Source organism: Nilaparvata lugens, chromosome 2, assembly GCF_014356525.2.
Source record: "Nilaparvata lugens isolate BPH chromosome 2, ASM1435652v1, whole genome shotgun sequence".
Classification (NCBI taxonomy): Eukaryota; Metazoa; Arthropoda; class Insecta; order Hemiptera; family Delphacidae; genus Nilaparvata; species Nilaparvata lugens.
Window position 1 is genome coordinate 79978673 of NC_052505.1, and position 19003 is coordinate 79997675.

General features: G+C 34.0%; 1 protein-coding gene across 1 annotated transcript in view; it reads left to right on the forward strand.

Annotated features, from left to right (window-relative positions):
- The first annotated feature begins 1655 nt into the window (after positions 1 to 1655).
- The window catches only part of LOC111061900 (guanine nucleotide-binding protein G(o) subunit alpha), a 131785-nt gene continuing 114437 nt past the window's right edge, over positions 1656 to 19003 (forward strand). The window contains exon 1 of the mRNA XM_039421857.1: positions 1656 to 2164. Coding sequence (XP_039277791.1) covers positions 2047 to 2164 — 118 coding nt within the window. The 5' untranslated portion in view covers positions 1656 to 2046. The remainder of the gene's footprint in view (positions 2165 to 19003) is intronic.

Genomic DNA, 19003 nt, shown 5'->3' on the forward strand with positions numbered 1-19003 from the left:
TAGTTTGTAGCCTACTTGTTGCATCTCCTAAAATAAATCTGGTATAACTGTATAACCTATAAACCGAGCTAATGATATTTTCAGTTCCATCCATACCTATTTCATTTAACCAAAAATTCACAATTTTTTAATTAATTAATACACTTCCAGAGATGCTGCATCAAGTTCTCTGAGTTTGTTGGCAATATTCTTGAAAAGCATATGAACTATGTAATAAATGTTTGTGGATGAATATGTTTTGTAAATTCTAGGTTTTATTATTCCTGTAATTGTTGCTGCTCGAGTGGGATATGTGTGGGTGTTTTAATGAAAATATCAGTATGGTGCTTAACTTATACATATAAATTAGTGCATTTTTCACAAATAATTGCCTGATATCCAAAACATAGTACGAAAATAATATAAAAACTTTATAAATTTTCTACAGCGATGACCTTCAGGCCGTCTGAAGAAGAATAAGGTTATGTACAATTAATTTCTGTAAATAATATTACCAGTAGGCCTAAACAGTATACCTACTCTCAATTCTTGAAGCATATCAAAAGCTATCAAGTAACCTTTATTATTTATTCCAGTTTGTTCTACCTTTTTTAATTAAATAGCCCCACCCTTTATTTTTAATTCAGTTATTTGATAAAATAAATAAGGGTAGTTGATAACTTTTATTAAGTTTCAATAACTTCAGTACCGTAGCCCTATAGAGGAAAGTGAGTATCATAATATGCTAACAAAGTTGAATCCTTTCTGTTGGGTAGAATCAGGTATGAATCATATCTACTCAATTTTATATTATTGTGAAATATATAAAAATCACATTCATGGTTGCCCACAGGAGGGGGGAGGTTTTGACGCGTACTGCGTCCTTGAATTCTTGAGGGCTCAAAATAAAAAAATAAAAATCAAATCTTGGTTGTCTGTGGGTGGGGGGGGGCTGCATAAAAGTCAGCAGGGTTTAAAATTACTACTGACGAGATTTTTTTGTTTTTGTATAGGGTGGGTAGAAGCTGAATTTTTTCAAATTTATGGGCGTGCTTCTATGTGTTTGGGGGGCGGCACCCCTGTTATATTATTGTTAATATAAAATTGAGTAGATTGTCTTTTTTCTTTAGGGCTACTTTTAATATAAATAAAAATCTAAATCTGAGTACCCTTTTAAATTATTTCGTCACAAGTTTCGGATACTAATGCCATTTTCAAGTGATTTAAAATTAAAATTAGAGATTAGTGATTTTTTATTTAAAATTGAGAAGATATATGACCAACCAACAGAAAGGATTCAACTTTGGTGGAAATATGACATATTTCCACCCCAAACACATGGAAGCACCCCAATAAATTTAAAAAAAATTCAGCTTCTACCCACCCTATACAAAAACAAAAAAAAATCTCAAAAGTTGAATTCTTTACACATTGTGTATTTATTTTAATGTAACGGGTGAAATGAGCCTCGTTATTGGGAGATGGATAGGAGAGGCAGTAGAGTCCTGAGTGGAGGTTAGCATGAGCGGAAGGGTGGACATGGCATAGCATAGGATGGCAGACTGGCAGAGGCAGAGAGTAGAGCGCTAAAATCAATTTTTGTGTTTGGCTGTGAGGCGCGGTCGGCTGTTTGCAGTTTGCGCCACCAGATGGCAGCAGCTTAGCGGCCATCCCATCGCCAGCAGAGTCGCTCAGTCTGAGTGGAGCTTTCGGCTAGCGCGTTGCTCTGTCGTCGCTGTGTCGGTTGTGTGCTGTGACAAAGTGACAGTGTAATCTGTGAATGTCTGTTTCCGGCAGGCTGTATCTGCTGGAGATGGGCTCGTCGAGCTGAAACCTAGTGCAGAAACCTCACAAGTTTACAAACACATACGACTCTAGTGGGATTGTGTGTAGGTGCGTGTAGTGAGAGTGCTTAGTGCGCGAAATGAAAGTGCGGTCCACTGGTCGTAGGTGATCTGTCGTGCCTGAACTGCTGGATTAGTGGTGGTTGGGGTCGAGGGTTGCGGGTAGGTTAGGTTAGGTGCATTTGCAGCCTCCGTCACGTTCGTGAAGCGAGCCGGCCGCAAGATGGGGTGTGCCATGTCCGCGGAGGAAAGGGCCGCGCTCGCGCGTAGCAAGAAGATCGAAAAGGACCTGAAGGAGGACGGCATACAGGCGGCTAAGGATATCAAACTGTTGCTGCTCGGTAAGTTCCCATTCCATTAATCTAATGAATAAAACCTCACCATAAGTTCATAATACTGCTGAGAAGTACCATAATATAGAAAAGATAGCATAAGAAGATATCACATGGTATAGGGCGTTTATGTTCCAATTTCCTCCATGCTAATACTGCTGAATAGTACCGTAGAGAAGAGATAGTATTAGAAGATATCACATGGTACCTTACCTTATTATTTGCCAAAAACAAAAAAATGTAAATACGGTACCTTCTTCTTCATCCATTACCTACACTTGTGGAATCTATGGCGTCATGTCATGAATAAAATAAAGTAACAAAAATTAAAAAAAAACACTAATTGATCATCAAGATGGCAGTGATTAGGTTCAAATCGAAAATTATTTATCGTTCAATAGGTTCCAAATTCCACTGTTAAATTATGCATACTAATTCTGCTGAGTAGTACCATACAGAAAAGATAGCATTAGAAGATTTCACATGTTATAGGGCTTTTATGTTCCAAATTCCTCTAGTAGTTTTTGTTCGTGAAGCTATGTGACGCTGGTAATCTCCATACTGTGCCGTTCTTACACTCTTACCCGGCCAAAATAGTAATAAAATAGATAGTAGTCAACATTAATCGGCTTGAGTTGACAAAAAATCGGTTTGGAATTTGGAACATAAACGAGCTGTACCATGTGATATCTTCTTCTGCTATCTTCTCTCTATATGTTAGTAGGAACCCATTAAGAGTCTGGGACTCTTTTGTTGACAGTTGACAGTTTTTGGTGATACAGTATTTGCATACATAAATTGGAAAAATTTACATGAACATTATCCATAAATGTACAGTGGCCTACCTTTTATGAGTCAGGAACAGTCAGTTATTGCAACTTATTACATAACTCTAATTGGAAATAGTTATTATCGAGCGAAAATCAAAAGTTGAATGCTGTAAACCACCCCAAATACTGGGAAAATACTTATAAAACTGGGAAATACTTTTACTTTATACTGGGGGCAAATACTTATGCTTCTACAAATATTGACCACAGGGTGAACAGGTAGAAGGAAATTCTTGAAAGCTACTAAGGCTTACTAATTCTTAAGGCTACTATCCAAAAATTATTTACCTGCCTGGGAATCGAACCTCTGTAGACTAATTGGAGATGTTTTTTTATTGATTTTTTTGCTTACAAAAATCCAAAATATACATCCACATGCATTTTGCTTGCAATAAAACGTGGTGACGGTTGTTACTAGTAAATGACAGACTTGGGCTAGCTACACACACATCATCTATTCTTGTTTTTACGATTTTTGCCGTCCTAATAAATTCGATTAGATTAAACAGATGATGTCAAACATATGGTGTTTGTCAAGTTCCGTTTAATCTGATAGAATTCATAAGGACGGAAAAATATCGTACGAACAAAAATCGATGTGTGTGCAACTGGCTTCAGGGTCAAACCACATGAGGCTTTTCCAAACGAGTCGGCAGGGCATAAAGCTCTTGGTTTGGCTGATTATCAGCTGATTCATTCCCGAATCAGCCAATCTTGCTTCGTGCCTGCGGACTCTTCTGGAAAACGCCTCATGTGGCTTGGCCCCAAGTGCCGTTTGCTCAGTGTCAGTTTAAACGGAATCTCTGTTAACTGGATCAAATTCATATCAAGTCCCATTTGGTGTAATGTTGTTCATTTTGAGTTTAAGCCACCAGCTGATTCAATTCAGTTTTAAGCGTTGATTCCATTCACTGTACAAAAGACCCTAAATGGGAATCGAACCCAAGACCGGTGCAGCTGCAGGGTTGCAAAGCTACATAGGTTCACGGCCTACCACCTGGCAAAGTCGCCCTGCCAAATCTTTAACGAAATGATAGGACTTACCAGTGCCTTATCAGAAACTTGGTCTGTAATTTAAATTGATTTTGAACAAATATAGTGGTATTGACAATATCAACGTCTTATTCTTCCAGTTATCAGTGTCTTTATTTTGGTTAAATATTCGACACGTGATTTATATCGCCTCATAGCCATGATATTTGGAATTAATTATTAGTACCATAAAGGAAAGCTAGATTAGATTAGATTCTAATCTATATTACCTCTTTGGTAGTAGGCCTACCTAAACTATTCAAGGAGATGTGCCATCAAAATTTGAATGAAAGAATGCAATACGTAAATCAAAGTCTGTATTTATACATAGGTGAGGATTAAAGATTTGCACTTGATTATGCCCATATGACTCATATGCTTTGCACGTTAGACAGGGGTGACCTCCCAAGCCCATCCATGGATGCACCCCCCCCCCTTAAATTTAGGCAAAATTCGGTTTCTTTACTCCCGTATGAAAAAGATACTGTCAGTAGGGACTGCTGATCTTTAGGCTCGTTTCTAATATATTTGAGGTTTTAATATGGATCCATCATTTTTAATAGCTCTTTAGGTATAAAATGTTTTTCAAACTACCAGCTAGAGTCAAAGCATGTGCTGATACAGTGTACAGATTAGAAGTGGCTGATCTGAGGACGACTTGAAGACATGATCAAATTCATGAAATGTTATTTAGGAATCATTAATAAACTCCTTGCAATTATTGACGTCAGCTTACAGACTACAACTCCAAAATGTGGTCTTTTGAGCCAAAATGAGTACACTCATCCAACCTGGCACCTTGTGACCTTGACCACTTCTATATAAATAAAATATTCTTTAGGCTGTATTTGTGTTTGTTACAGTTATTAGCTATAAATAACATGTCACTCATCATCATGTGTGTTACGATGGTACCTTTGGTGTGCCGATCATCAGGATATAAGCTATTGTGAAAACGTGAGACCAACTCATGAGTGTCAGAAATTTTATTGAGTGCATGAAATTGAAAGTATCAATAACTGTATGTTTGAAGCGTGTTTCTCTCTTCTCGGTTTACTAACAATTGATGGCTATTGTGGTTGTGGGAGTTCTTTTTCGAGGAAAAGGGCCATTATAACATACAAATTTCCACTTTATCCCATCCAAACAAAAGTTTTTCTATCCAGTTTGTCGAATTAACTTCTAGCTCTGGAATGTATAAATAGACAAATATAACCCTATCCAAACTAAAGATTTTCTATCCAGTTTGTCGAATTAACTTCTAGCTCTGGAATGTATAAATAGACAAATAAAACCCTATCCAAACTAAAGATTTTCTATCCAGTTTGTCGAATTAACTTCTAGCTCTGAAATGTATAAATTAATAGACCAATAAAACATGACTTAGCCATAATTTCGGGAGATAGTTGGAAACAAAAAAAGCATTTGTACATGAAAAACCGAACATATTCAAAGTGATATCATATCCATTTATAATAATGATGAGAGCTCATAAACATGCTTTATTATGTGATAAATATAGGATAACTAACGACTACAGTATACATGAGAGGTATTCAGAACCGTAAAAATAACTGACAAAGGAAACTGACACTTGTTACGACTTTTTGCGCTATCTTTAACCTCTCTTTCTCTAATTACTTTGATCTTCGAAATGTCACATTTCTCAGTTGTGCATTAGTGTAATACTTTGATAGTACTTTCCTTATTGACTAGATGGTGAAACAGTAGGCATATTAGTCATCCAGTTTTTAATAAACGAGATAGAAAAGTTTCTACAAGCCGCGAAATATTTACAGGAGCTTCTAATGTTTCTATGAAGTACAGTATGTACAGTTTCTCATTGCTGAATAAATTACAGGAAATATTGAGTTATGCATAAATTGAACAAATTTTTCATTCTTGAATACAACTTAATCAATACAGAAACCGTAATACAGCAGTATACTTATTATGTTGATTTACAGGTATGATAAGAATTTCTTGATTATGAATTTTATAAATCAACTTTGTTAATATATTTCTTGGATAATATTGATAGCGTACTATTGAAAAATTAACCAAAAATGCCCAGTTGCAGAGTTTTTCAGGTTTTTATGCAAGATTTTAATACATTATTGCTTTCATAAATAACACATACGTTTCAGATAATTGTGACAAAGTCCAAATTGGGCTTTGTATAATTACCTTTTAAAGACTCTCCAGATTTCTTGTTTGTAGTGCAATATGAATTGGGTTTGAAATGGATTTGAAAAGACCGCCTTCTTTCCCTCCCAATCATTTCAAGGATGTTTTATCTATGTACGAATAAAGAATAAGTTGCTATTCATGATAGAAAGTTATTAATTTGAATTGCTTATATTAGATTTTATCGTTTTGGGGAAGTATCGTTCAGAGGAGTAATCGTTGTGAGGAATAGTTTTCAAGGCAAACATGGTATTCAATAATTGAAGACATAATATTGTAAGAATACTGCCCACATACTGTGCTAAAAAAAGACTTTAAATTGAACTAAATAGTTTAGTATTTCCTTATTCAATAACTGTGACAATGACTTGAAATTGAAAACCCTAACTCAAACATATATTCACTGTATGATATCCTATTATATTAAGCGAGCAATTTCTGTATATCTGTTTATATTTTTATATCTGGTTATCTGGTTATTTTTATATCTGGTTATATGGTTATTTATGTTTAACGGATCTCGAAAACGGCTCTAACGATTTTCACTAAATTTGGAACTTAGTAGGTTTATGATAAAAAAATCGATTGCACTAGGTCTCATCCTTGGGAAAACTCGCTGAACGACATTAAAAGGATATATTCATCCTTGGCTGAAACAGCTGAGACTTTCGTCGTCTGTGGATAGTAAAAAGTGAGCGAGTGATTCTGTGGAAAATCAAAATATCGCATCCCCGAAATTCATAAGCTGACGTATAGCCAGCTGTAAAATATTAACACGATAATTTTAGAGAATTGTGTTCTGTTTATCAATAGATAAAAATAACGAGCGAAGCTCGGTGCCCCGATATTTTCATCTAAATCAATCTCCTAACAATTTTTCTGAAATCTCTGAATTATATCGTGAAAATTAGTACCAATCAAAATACCATATACGGTAAAGGATATGAATCAGAGATTATAGCATTTAATTACATTCTATTCTCTCTGATGTGAATGAATTAATATACAATAAGATATGACCTAATTGTTAATTCATCTCAATGTTAACAATGTAAACTAAGTATTTGTAATAAATCCTATCCATTTCCTCTCTATTTCTACGATTAGCTTTATGTTAGATAACCCCAATAGCCAAACCTCTCAAGTAGCAAAGAAGATAGGCTAGGGAGTGGAGACAAAATATATTATAGGGAAATTAACAAAGATTGATCATAATTATCAACTGTACTACTAATCCTTATACTGTACGTAAGTTATTCGAAAAATGTAGAAGAGTGCAATATACTAGTAATGAAAATGGAAATGAAAAGAAAAGAAAATGAAAAATCTGGTGTGGCGCACCCACACAAATTTCCTTGCCGTTATGAAAATTTTCATTATACTTTTAGGTACATTATTATATCTCATCTGTGAAATTCTCATTAACGTTCAAATTCAGTACCTATGAATTGTCTGGACTATAATAGAAACATGATACGCAGTGATCAGAAAATAAAAGCCAACAAAGATTCAACAACCACACTAGAGTCGAGTTTTCGGAGATATAATTAAAAATTGTTCAGCTGACAAGATCAACCTGCTATCTCTTCCAGTGGATGATTTAAGAGAATCTACTGTTGCCTCTCTCATTAATTTTGCTGAAAATGTTACTGGACATTAATTGTAGAGATTTCCATGCTTAATCTTTTCCACTTGAAATTTTTCGTTTAAATTGTATCGGAAGCCTGATAAATGGGAATCTAAAATCAAACTTTGCAGATGGGGCGGAGCTCCTGGGATTTTTACAGATACGGGACTTGTGGCAGTTGATAGAGCTTATCAATGACTATTTTAGGTATAAATTTGATCAAAATCATTGGAGCCGTTTTTTATAAAATCGCAAAAACCCTGTTTTTGACGTCATTTTCCCCATTTTAGCCGCCATCTTGGATTACATTTGATCAAAATTGGTCGTGTCGGATCCTTATAGTGTAAGGACCTTACGTTCCAAATTTCAAGTCTTTCCGTTAATTGATTGATTGATTGAGTACTTTATTTATGTAGATTACAATATATACTGCCTTACTTATATATACTTACGTATATACACTTATATACAATAGCTCACAATACAGCAAAATTATAGATGAATTTACATAATATATACTAAGAAAATAATTATTGAACTGTATATGATATGAAAAAGCAATTTGTAATATAATAACTATAGATAATTATATTGTTAATTAGGAGATGAGTTATCGTCTACACAGACATACATACACTCATATACACACACACACACACACACACACACACACACACACACACACACACACACACACACACCACACACACACACACAACACACACAAACACATACAGACCAATACCCAAAAACTACGGTTTTGGACTTGTATCGTTCAGAGGAGTAATCGTTATGAAGTATCGTTGTGAGGAATAGTTTTCAAGGAAAACATGGTATTCAATAATTGAAAACATAATATTGTAAGAATACTGCCCTCATACTGTGCTAAAAAGAGACTTTATATTGAACTTAATAGGTTAGTATTTCCTTATTCAATAACTGTGACTTAAAATTGAATACCCTAACTAAAACATTAATATATTCACTGTATTATATTTCATCTCAATCACCTAACAATTTTTCTAAAATCTCTGAATTATAACTTGAAAATTAGTACCAATCAAAATACCATATACGGTAAAGGATGTGAATAAGAGAGTATAGCATTTAATTACATTCTATTCTCTCTGATGTGAATGAATTAATATACCCTCATTGTCAAACCATCTCAATGTTAACAATGTAAACTAAGTATTTGTAATAAATCCTATCCATTTCCTCTCTATTTCTACGATTAGCTTTATGTTAGATAACTTCATTAGCCAAACCTCTCAAGTAGCAAAGGAGATAGGCTAGGGAGTGGAGACAAAATATATTATAGGGAAATTAACGAAGTTTGATCATATCAACTGTACTACTAATATTGTACGTAAGTTATTCGAAAAATGTAGAAGAGTGCAATAAAGCATTCTAATAGAAATGGAAATGAAAAGAAAATGGAAAATTCATAATTATTTTACCGATCAGGATATAACATATCCCAATAAGTTCATATAATCCCAATCACCAAATTGAGGGTTTGACTTGTGAGTAGTGACTAAAGTAGGGAATGAAAAATTCTGATCGATCTTATCGCCTTGATCTTGAATGCACAGCATATTAGTTGAACATAATTACAGAACAACGCTTCGTTAGTACAGACAGACAGACCACTCGCCGAGTGCTTGTTATTGAGCTGAATAATTGAAAGAAGCCTGCTGTACAGCAGAAATAGTTGGGAGAGCATGAGAGAGCACCCAGAACCCATGAGTAAACACTCACAGACTGCCGGCTGCCGGCTCAGTTGTACTAGGACAAAAGAGGTAGAGGTCTGCGCGCAAATTGAGTGAGATATACCAGTTGTTGTGTGGGTGAGTGAGTGAGAAATACCAGTTGTTGTGTGGGAGAGTGAGTGAGAGAGTGTCACGAGGGTTGATGGGGTGAGGGTGAGAGAAAGCTGCAAGTTGACATGCGCGCAACCCCGCCCTATGTTTTGTGTATCGAGCGTCTCTGCTCCATTCTCCATTCGCCGAGCCGAGCGAGCGAGCATGGCTCAGCCAAACAATCGCATGTTCTGTGTTCTGGGTTGTGTTGCTTCTGCTGGCTCACTCTGGTCTCTACCCAGCTGTAAAGCTGTGTGCCATGCCACACGCTCCAGGCATCTTCTGTTCGGATGCTGATTCGGACTCAAATACAGATCAAATCACGCAAATATTTCCTACAAATGATATAGAAATCACTAAATGTGACTCTGTCACTTTATTATGCTAGTACTAGTACTAGATAAGTTGAAAAAACTATCTATAGTATAATAAATGAAAATTATATTTGACGCATCATCATGTCAAAACTACTGGACTGAAATTAACTAGAAACTTGGCATGTAGAGTCTTAATGGACCCTTGCGGAGCACGGGTTACCTGCTAGTAAGCATATAAAATCAGCTGATTAGAGGTGAAATGAGCGTGTTCGTGGCGCTCAAGTCTGTACGCACCTGAAGATTTACACTGAGATTATAAACATGGGTTTCAATTGATTTATTGAATACTTTTTCAACTGGATACAGATAATTCACAGAGATGAAAAACATGGATTCCAGTAAACTTATTGAATAGTAATTTTTCAACTGGATACAGATAATTCCCGACTTTGAATTTTGAGAGAATTATTGAATCAAAATTTACTCTCTAGTCTCTTTGAACCTTCTTTGTAATAAAATAAGTACTGTATTACAATTTGGAAATGAATGGAAGATCGATGGACAAAATTCGAGAAACAAGATATGAGAATTTAATGGATGAGTTCGATTTAATGTAAGCTAAATTCTGATTTAGAAAATCAACATATTTTCATTGATCAGTCAAATTTTATTTTCTTCTAATAGCAGATTGTTGTCAGTTGAATGATGGACTGGAGAATAGTGGACTGTATTAGCTAATAAATAACGGACCAAATTCCTTAATATTGAAGTATAAAAAAATTCTCAAATTAATCTATGAGTGAAAAACTCTTACACGAATAGATAATTGCTCTAAATTATACTGTAGAAGATTGTTGCTTCTAGCAAGATACTTTGTATTCAGACATTTAGCAGACACCCATTATTCTTGTGAAGTTGCGTTCGGAAATTGGACGGAAAACAGACTCATAAAAAGTGAATCTTCATTATCTGATAATAATATTGTAGTATTTTATTTTCTTATAATGCAATATTTGTAGACGTAATTCATATTAGGCTATAATAGAAAGAAAAATAGCTCTATAAATAGGAAGCATGCTCTGAAAAATGAAAGGTATTATTTGAAGTAAGGAAATAATTGGCTTTATACACGTACGGGATAGGAAATTCAGAAATGACGCATCATCACGTACAGAACTACTGGACTGATTAAATTGAACTTTTGCATATATATTCTCAATTTACCGATTAAGGTTACCGATTTACCGGTTATAGGCCTATTTTTTATTTATTTCATCTACGCATGCACAAAATAAAAAAAATTCAAACCAACTTCTTCAAGATCTCAGTACGTTACAATTTTCAGTTTTTCAAGTTCTCAATAATAAGACCCTCGCGGAGCACGGGTTACCTGCTAGTATTTTATAAAATACAAATAATATTAGTCAATAGACAATCTATGTCTCAGGTCTACTTTTTGGAAGTGATGGATCAGTGATAGAGAATTTATAGAGGTACGTCAACCTTTTTCCTTAGAAGTAACTGGTTTTTTGGTTACCAATTATATTATCTTCTCACAAAATTTGATAGATTAACCCAAAATCCTCAATAATTTCTTTCATTTAAAAAAATAAATCGAAATAGTAATAAATCTAACTAAATGGTAATAAAAAAACATAAAAAACTAATAGTAATAATCAAAACAGAAAAAATCACACAAAATAGAACATAAATAAAAATAATAAAAATTATAATACTACAATATGAAGAATAACATCACAGTATTGATAGAGCGACGATCAACAGTCAAACTCATTACTACAGTACTAACGTTGAACGGAACGCTAAATTGTTTATAGCAGAGCAGGTCTATGGAGCACTCAGAAATGAACGTGCAATAAATCAGATCGTAAAGATTCTTACTGCGGCTGTGCAGCAACTTATAATGAACGTTAAAACAGAGAAGTCTCATGCATGATTGCACGCGATCCCGTATACAGTGAATGTTTTTTTGGAACTTGTATACAAGGAGGTGAAGCATAAAAATCATACAAAAATATGAAACGCGAACTTTAACATCTCATGTTATTTCCTGAGTGTGAGTAACTGTAATTTGAACCATATAATTCGAAACTTATTGCCTACCTCTACAGCATAAAAATAAGGATCATAACAACGTAAAATAAAAATAAATCGTTGAATGAGGATTAAGGATCAACGTGAAAGATGAAGGATAAAGAACAACGTGAGGATGAAGTTTAAAAAAGTTTTATTTTCATGGATTCATGAAACACACATCTTTAGCAGAAGTATAACCACTGTAGACTACTGTATAATATAGTATAGCATAGAGAAAAGATAGCATAATGTTTCTCTATGGTTATAGTCTACGCTAATGTTTCAGTCTGTCCGATAGTGGTGAGTCAGCAATACTATAAAGAAAAGATAACATAATACTACTTATGCTATCCTTTTTTCTATGGCAGTACTCTTTAAATGTTTGTAATATCACCGATTAAAGCTACTATGCTTAGTAATTATACCATTTTTCTATGTGAATCCCATTCTAATTATGGTTACAGTTTCATTGTTGGTATTTTTACCGTCTACAAGTCTATGTTCAAGTACAAGTCTACGTGCCGGTTGCACAAAAGCCCGTTAATTTTAATCGTGAATAATTCTACGAGAACCAATCAGAGTAGCCGCCTCCTCAAAAAGGCCTTCTCTGTTTAGTTCTCGTGAAATTAATCATGGTTAAAATTTAACCGGCTTTTGTGCAGAAGGCCTTTTTGAGGAGACGGCTTCTCTGATTGGTTCTCGTGGAATTAATCACAATTAAAATTTAACCGGCTTTTGTGCAACCGGGACTACAAGTCGTACAAGTCTAGACCGCCTACCAGTCTGTGTCGAGAACTGAATGAAATTCATCGCACACTACTGAATTTTTCATCATTCCTAGTTCTGTGTGCGGAAATTGCCAACAGAACAGAATCTGGATGTATTTGTAATATTAAGCGTAATCAAATTAATATCTTACCTACATAATATTTGAACAATTTAAGACAAAATTGAGAAATTGAAGAAGTTTTGGGCAATAGCCTGTTTTTTCTTTTCTGACTACTGTATTGTTTACTCTATTCAACAAATAAATATTAATTCTCTGTCAGGCTTGAAGCCAATGAATAAGGTTGCTTTTACAATTGATCAGTTGCGACCTGAAAACTCTGACACCAGACCTGATTACTCCATATTATTATTATAAGATTGCTGCGTTATCCATTCCAATTCAATTGTATGTTCATAAACATCAAGTTATTTAAACCAATCTAGCCAGCCAGGTCTGACTCTTCCATATCCAAGAAAAATTGGGAAATCGATAAAATTAATGATAAATTGACAGCGAAAATAATAATTTATCAATCATTACCAAAGAAGAGTATATACTAGACAGACTCGTATCTATGATAATAGCAGTATGTTATGCGTGGAACTTGGATCAATTTTTTCTCAGAAAAAATCTATCAATTTTTCCAATTTGTATCAATTTTTTCTATCTTTTTCAAGATAGCAGTAATCTCTCCTCTTCTTTACAATAAATCAATTAATTAGGGGGTAATAGTTTCAACATATTAATTGAATATGATAATTCAGAGTTATCAGACCTATAAATTTCGTCTGATAATTGCATGCTTGTCGATCCGAAATGGAAATTGAGGATAAAATTGCATAGCTGATGAGAAAATATAAATCTGACACTTCAACATTGAACTTCATTGTTGATTTTTTGCTATTAATGATGACCTTCCTTGACATCAAATGATGGCTGTGGTTTATTGTTCACTATGAATCAAATCAATTATGCATTTCTCTTCAATAACATATTTGCACGATTAACTCTCAACAGAAATTTAGTTTCAAATAATTTTTACTATTGGTAATGGGAAAATTATCAATAGGATCTCATCCTGTTCATATTAAAAGGATTTTTGGATGAACTGCTCTTAACTAAAGAATGCTGTATCAGTAGTAATGCTACAATTGAAATATTTGTGAAGCAAAATTTCTGTCTTCAACTGAATCATTTCTATTTTCAACTCAATATATCGTATAAGTTGAATGTTCTACATTTTCAGAAATTGAGTTTGTAGTTTGACTCTTTCTCTAAAATAAAGGTGATGTTTGATATACTTTCAGTAGGCCTATCCAGTTTAAGGCTGTGCAAAGGCTAAAAATAAACTTTCTACTGGTGATATTTTTTATAGTTTTTCGATTTGTATATCATCAAGCTATCAAAATGGAAAAGTTTTTTCGGGAAAACATTTTTTTCCGATGATTACTTTTTGAGATATGAGCGCCTAAAGTTCAAATTTTTGGCACAGAACATTTTAAATTCCGTGAGAGATAAATCTATGAAATGTAGTGGATAAATTCTTCATGATATTGATGATTGAATAAAATAAAAATTTCCTAAAAATATCAATTTTGGATAAAGTTATTCAATTTACCAAAAATGACCAAAAATAACCTTAAAACAAAAATTTCCTAAAAATATCAATTTTGGATAAAGTTATTCAATTTACCAAAAATAACCTTTTTTGAGTTATTTTTGGTTATTTTTAGTAAATTGAATAACTTAATCAAAAATTAATATTTTCAAAAAAAAAATTCGTTTTATTAAATCAACAATAACATGAAAAACTTATCCTCTGAATATCATGGATTTATCTCTTACCGAATTTGAAATGTTCTGTCCCAAAATTTTGAACTTTAGGCGCTCATATCTCAAAAAGTAATCATCGGAAAAAATGTTTTCTTGAGAAAACTTTTCCATTTTGATAGCTTGATGATATACGAATCGAAAAAATATGAAAAATATCACCAGTAGAAAGTTTATTTTTAGCCTTTGCACAGCCTTAATTGCCAATCGTTCACATGATCCATGTTAGATTATTCTAAGATTTAGATTGAAATTGTCACCCATTCAATGATCCAAGCTATATTACGTTTTACGTGTGAATTGGGAAGTGGGTCTTGTCAAAACTATATCGGTCTATTATCACTGTAGTTGAGATGAACAAACACAAATTCCATATTAAATGGTAACATAACAATGTTAAACTTGATCATATACAAAACAATATGGTAAGCATTACATTCCATATACGCTTGTTCAGGAAAATCGGAACTCAAGATGAGTGGCAGAATTATTTTTCATAACAAACATAATGTGCAGAACATCATGCATATCATCATAGCCACCTCTAATGTATTAGAGGTGGCTATGATATATCATCCACGGTAGTTAGAAGAAGAATCTTCTTCAATATACCGTGATATCATCTAATAGAATAAAATAAAAATTGGTTTATTGAGGAAAATTGAAACAGTACAGATATGAGGCAGATTTTTCTCGAATCAAACAAAAGGGACATCAAATAAAAATATTATTTTTATAAAAATTGTACAAGTGAAATTTTAACCTTATCTTGGACTTTGTCACCTTTAAATTTGGAAGAAAAATAGCACAAGGACTATCTTATCATTTTATCTTCCAATGTTATTACATTAGTGTCATTTACATTGTAAATAAATAAATGAAAGTACAAATAAAATACGTTCTCGTTATCTTGTACTATTATTATTCAAACATATATAAGTGAAGAGGATAAATAATAAGCTTCAACCCACATAAAGGTGCGTACAGATATACGCGCCGCGAACATGAGCAATTCACTTTTAATCAGCTGATTATATCTGTATTTTTACAGAAACGGTAAGACACAGATATAAAAAGCTTGGCATCAGCTGATTAAAAGTGGATTATATCTCCACAAGTGGAGATATAGTGGGGCGTATATCTGTAAGCACCTTTAGAATCACATCTATCAAACCACATGCTACATGTTGTTCACAATCCCATCACAGCCAGAAATACAAAGTAGCCCATTTATAATATTTTAGTGCTTCCAATTCTAACTATTGATCGATTGATACTACTCTTAATGATTTTGAATAGAGAACTTATTTTTCAACCAGTGCCACAGCAGACATCCTAACATTTGTTCAATTCAATAAATACAGTGCAAAGTGCAATACCCTCAGAAAACCTGAAAGAAAGTGGTAGAGAAATGCAGTTCTATTTTTGTAGTAGGCCTATGATGTGTGTGACACTTCCATATCGCTGTAGAAACCGCAACCCGGAAACAAGCGAAGCGAAACCACTGCTTTTTTAGAACAATGGTGTACGTTTACAAACCAGTGTTCTCGTATACTGCATTAGAAAACCTAAAAATCCGGAGCAGGTTTCAGGTTCATCCTTCACATTCGAAGATTTTCCAGTCTCGTGCAGTATTTATGGACTTTATGAGGTTCAAACGAGGTTCACGACTGGAGTTTACGACTCCACAATACGTTCACTGTAGTTTCTACTACTTCGCAGTTCACACCAGCAGTCATCGACGATATCTTATCCCTGAAACGTTTGAGTCATTATTATATAGTTGATTAACAAATTTAGTAAGTTGCTTTCGGAACCGATGGATATGTGAACATACTCGTTTTTTAATAAAAAGTAAAAGAGCATAATACACAATCCAGACGCAAATTAACTAAGCTTCAGTTTATTTGTTGATCAATATTCATGTAACCTCGAAATCAATCCTCCAAAATCTTCATTTTTTTAAAATGTTTCTTTTTCTGGACTTGATCTTCTTCTAACTTTTCCCTAATCCACTCCCTTTGTGAAACAATATATTAGAACACTATGCACAGTTCTTACAATGCATGTAGACATAAATTCAGTTAATAAAAACAATATAAAACTTGTAGTACCCTTTTATTAAAACATTTTGAAAATTAAAAACATTTTAACGACTAGTTTCGGCCTACTTTGGCCATTTTGAGTTGTTTTTCATTTCATGTTACATATTGTGTATTCATAACTGAATGCCTTTAACTGACCCTTAACTGCAATATCCACTCTGGCTTGGAGCTCAGATAACTACAGTTGATTGTCTGCCATCAGAAGCTGATTGATTCAGGGTCTGAAAGCCTGAATTGATTCAAAATTAAGGTGCTGAACTACAGATAAATGTCTCCTTACAGAAAGAAAAAGTTTTTCTGTACTTTAAGATTGAGAAAATAGTTTTCCACACTCTAAAGATATAAAAGTATCGCAAATCTCGCCATTATATCCTCCACGTGTAGTGTGATTTTTACTTTTTGAGTGTCTTTTCCGTAAGATCGTCCATATTAGGATAGGCTCTCAGAATAACTTAGAACTCTGATATCTACTGCTACGTCACGACACAACTGCACTATCAAGTCCTGACAATATTCGAAAAGATATCCATCTCCCGAGCAGGTGTTACTGAATCGGTATAGGCTGCACTATTCACGAACCTGGTGAAGCAGTGAATAGTGACTGGGGTGTGTGTGTGTGGATAGGGTGCGAGTCCTCCCTTGACCTTTCACTCATTCTTAAGGGCATAAGGGCACACTTCCTCGCTGGTTTCCAGGTTGAGGGTTCATGTTGACTGGTTTCAGTGGGGTGAACAATAATGAAGAGGGTAACGACGAACAGTTTGCCCTGCAAAGTACCGTAGTAGGCTGATGTTCACACTGGAACTCTGTTGCTTTTCAGATTACATATTAGGTACCGATCAAATTTAATATAATTATTCAAACAATTGTTATTTAGAACATACACAATTCATGAGATTATCAATCGTTGCCAATAGCAAAAGACCTAGATCGTATAGCTTAAGGTGCGTACAGATATACGCGCCGCGAACATGAGCAATTCACTTTTAATCAGCTGACTGTATATGTATTTTTACAGAAACTGTATAAGATACAGATATAAAAAGCTTGACATCAGCTGATTAAAAGTGAATTGCTCATGTTCGCGGCGCGTAAATCAGTACGCACCTTGAATAAATAACTCACTGGCACTATCAACTCAACATACTGTCACTATTTATTTCCAGAATATCTAATGAAGTATTGAATCTTCACATTTACTATAGCATTTACATTTTATTGTAAATTCCAGACGCGTTCTAAGGCTCTACATTGTATCTTCAGAGTACAGGGAGTATCTCAGAACTCATTTCTAGTCAGTTGTGTAGGAAATGTATTAGATTGTTAGGAAGTGAGAAGTGAGTTTAATAGATTAACAAAAAACTACAGACATGCTTATCTCAAATTTCCTTATTATGAATTTTAGATTCACGGATTTTGAGAGTTCTTAATGAAATGTATGATTCATTTTCCTATATTGTGAAATTGCGAAGGTTTGCTGAACCTCATTGCCATAAATAATACCAGAACTGTGACTTCCACGTTTTAAAATCACTTAAACATCGAAAGAGAATCTCTTGTTTTATAGAAGAATCACTCATGAAACATGTTCAATTTTGAAATCTCATTCTCTCTGCTTACGCCGAGAATAGATGTGTGAATTTATATTCGATTTGATGATTTGAGATTACAATAAACAATAATTGGGAGGTGCTATACTTTCCAGAAAAAGTCTGAGACTTTGTTGTTTCCAAATTCTTGAGGTATAGACTCATCAATACTCAAATCAGCCTGTTGTTATTCCAAGATAATAGTTATTCCATGTAAGTAAATTTCAACTTAGGCTAGGCACACACCAGTTAGTCAAGACAAGACAAGACGTGATATAACACAATACTTCACATAGTTTCTTATGAATCAGTGCCTTATGAATCAGTTTCTTATCAGTGCCTAGCCTCACTCTCTTTTCATGAGTAAATAATCTCTTCTCAAATATTTTTGGCGTATATGAAAAAAATTGAAAATCATTACATGTGGTCTGGATTAACCTCCAGTTTTTGGTTTGATATTTGTTATTCTACATTTCTAATTCATAATATGAATATTCTGCTCCAATTGATTCGCGAATTCCATGTATCGCGGAGCTACTTGGCAAAACCGAAAAATTTAAATTGACCCAGTTCAAGTTTTTGTCGGAGTTTCTGAAAGCAGAG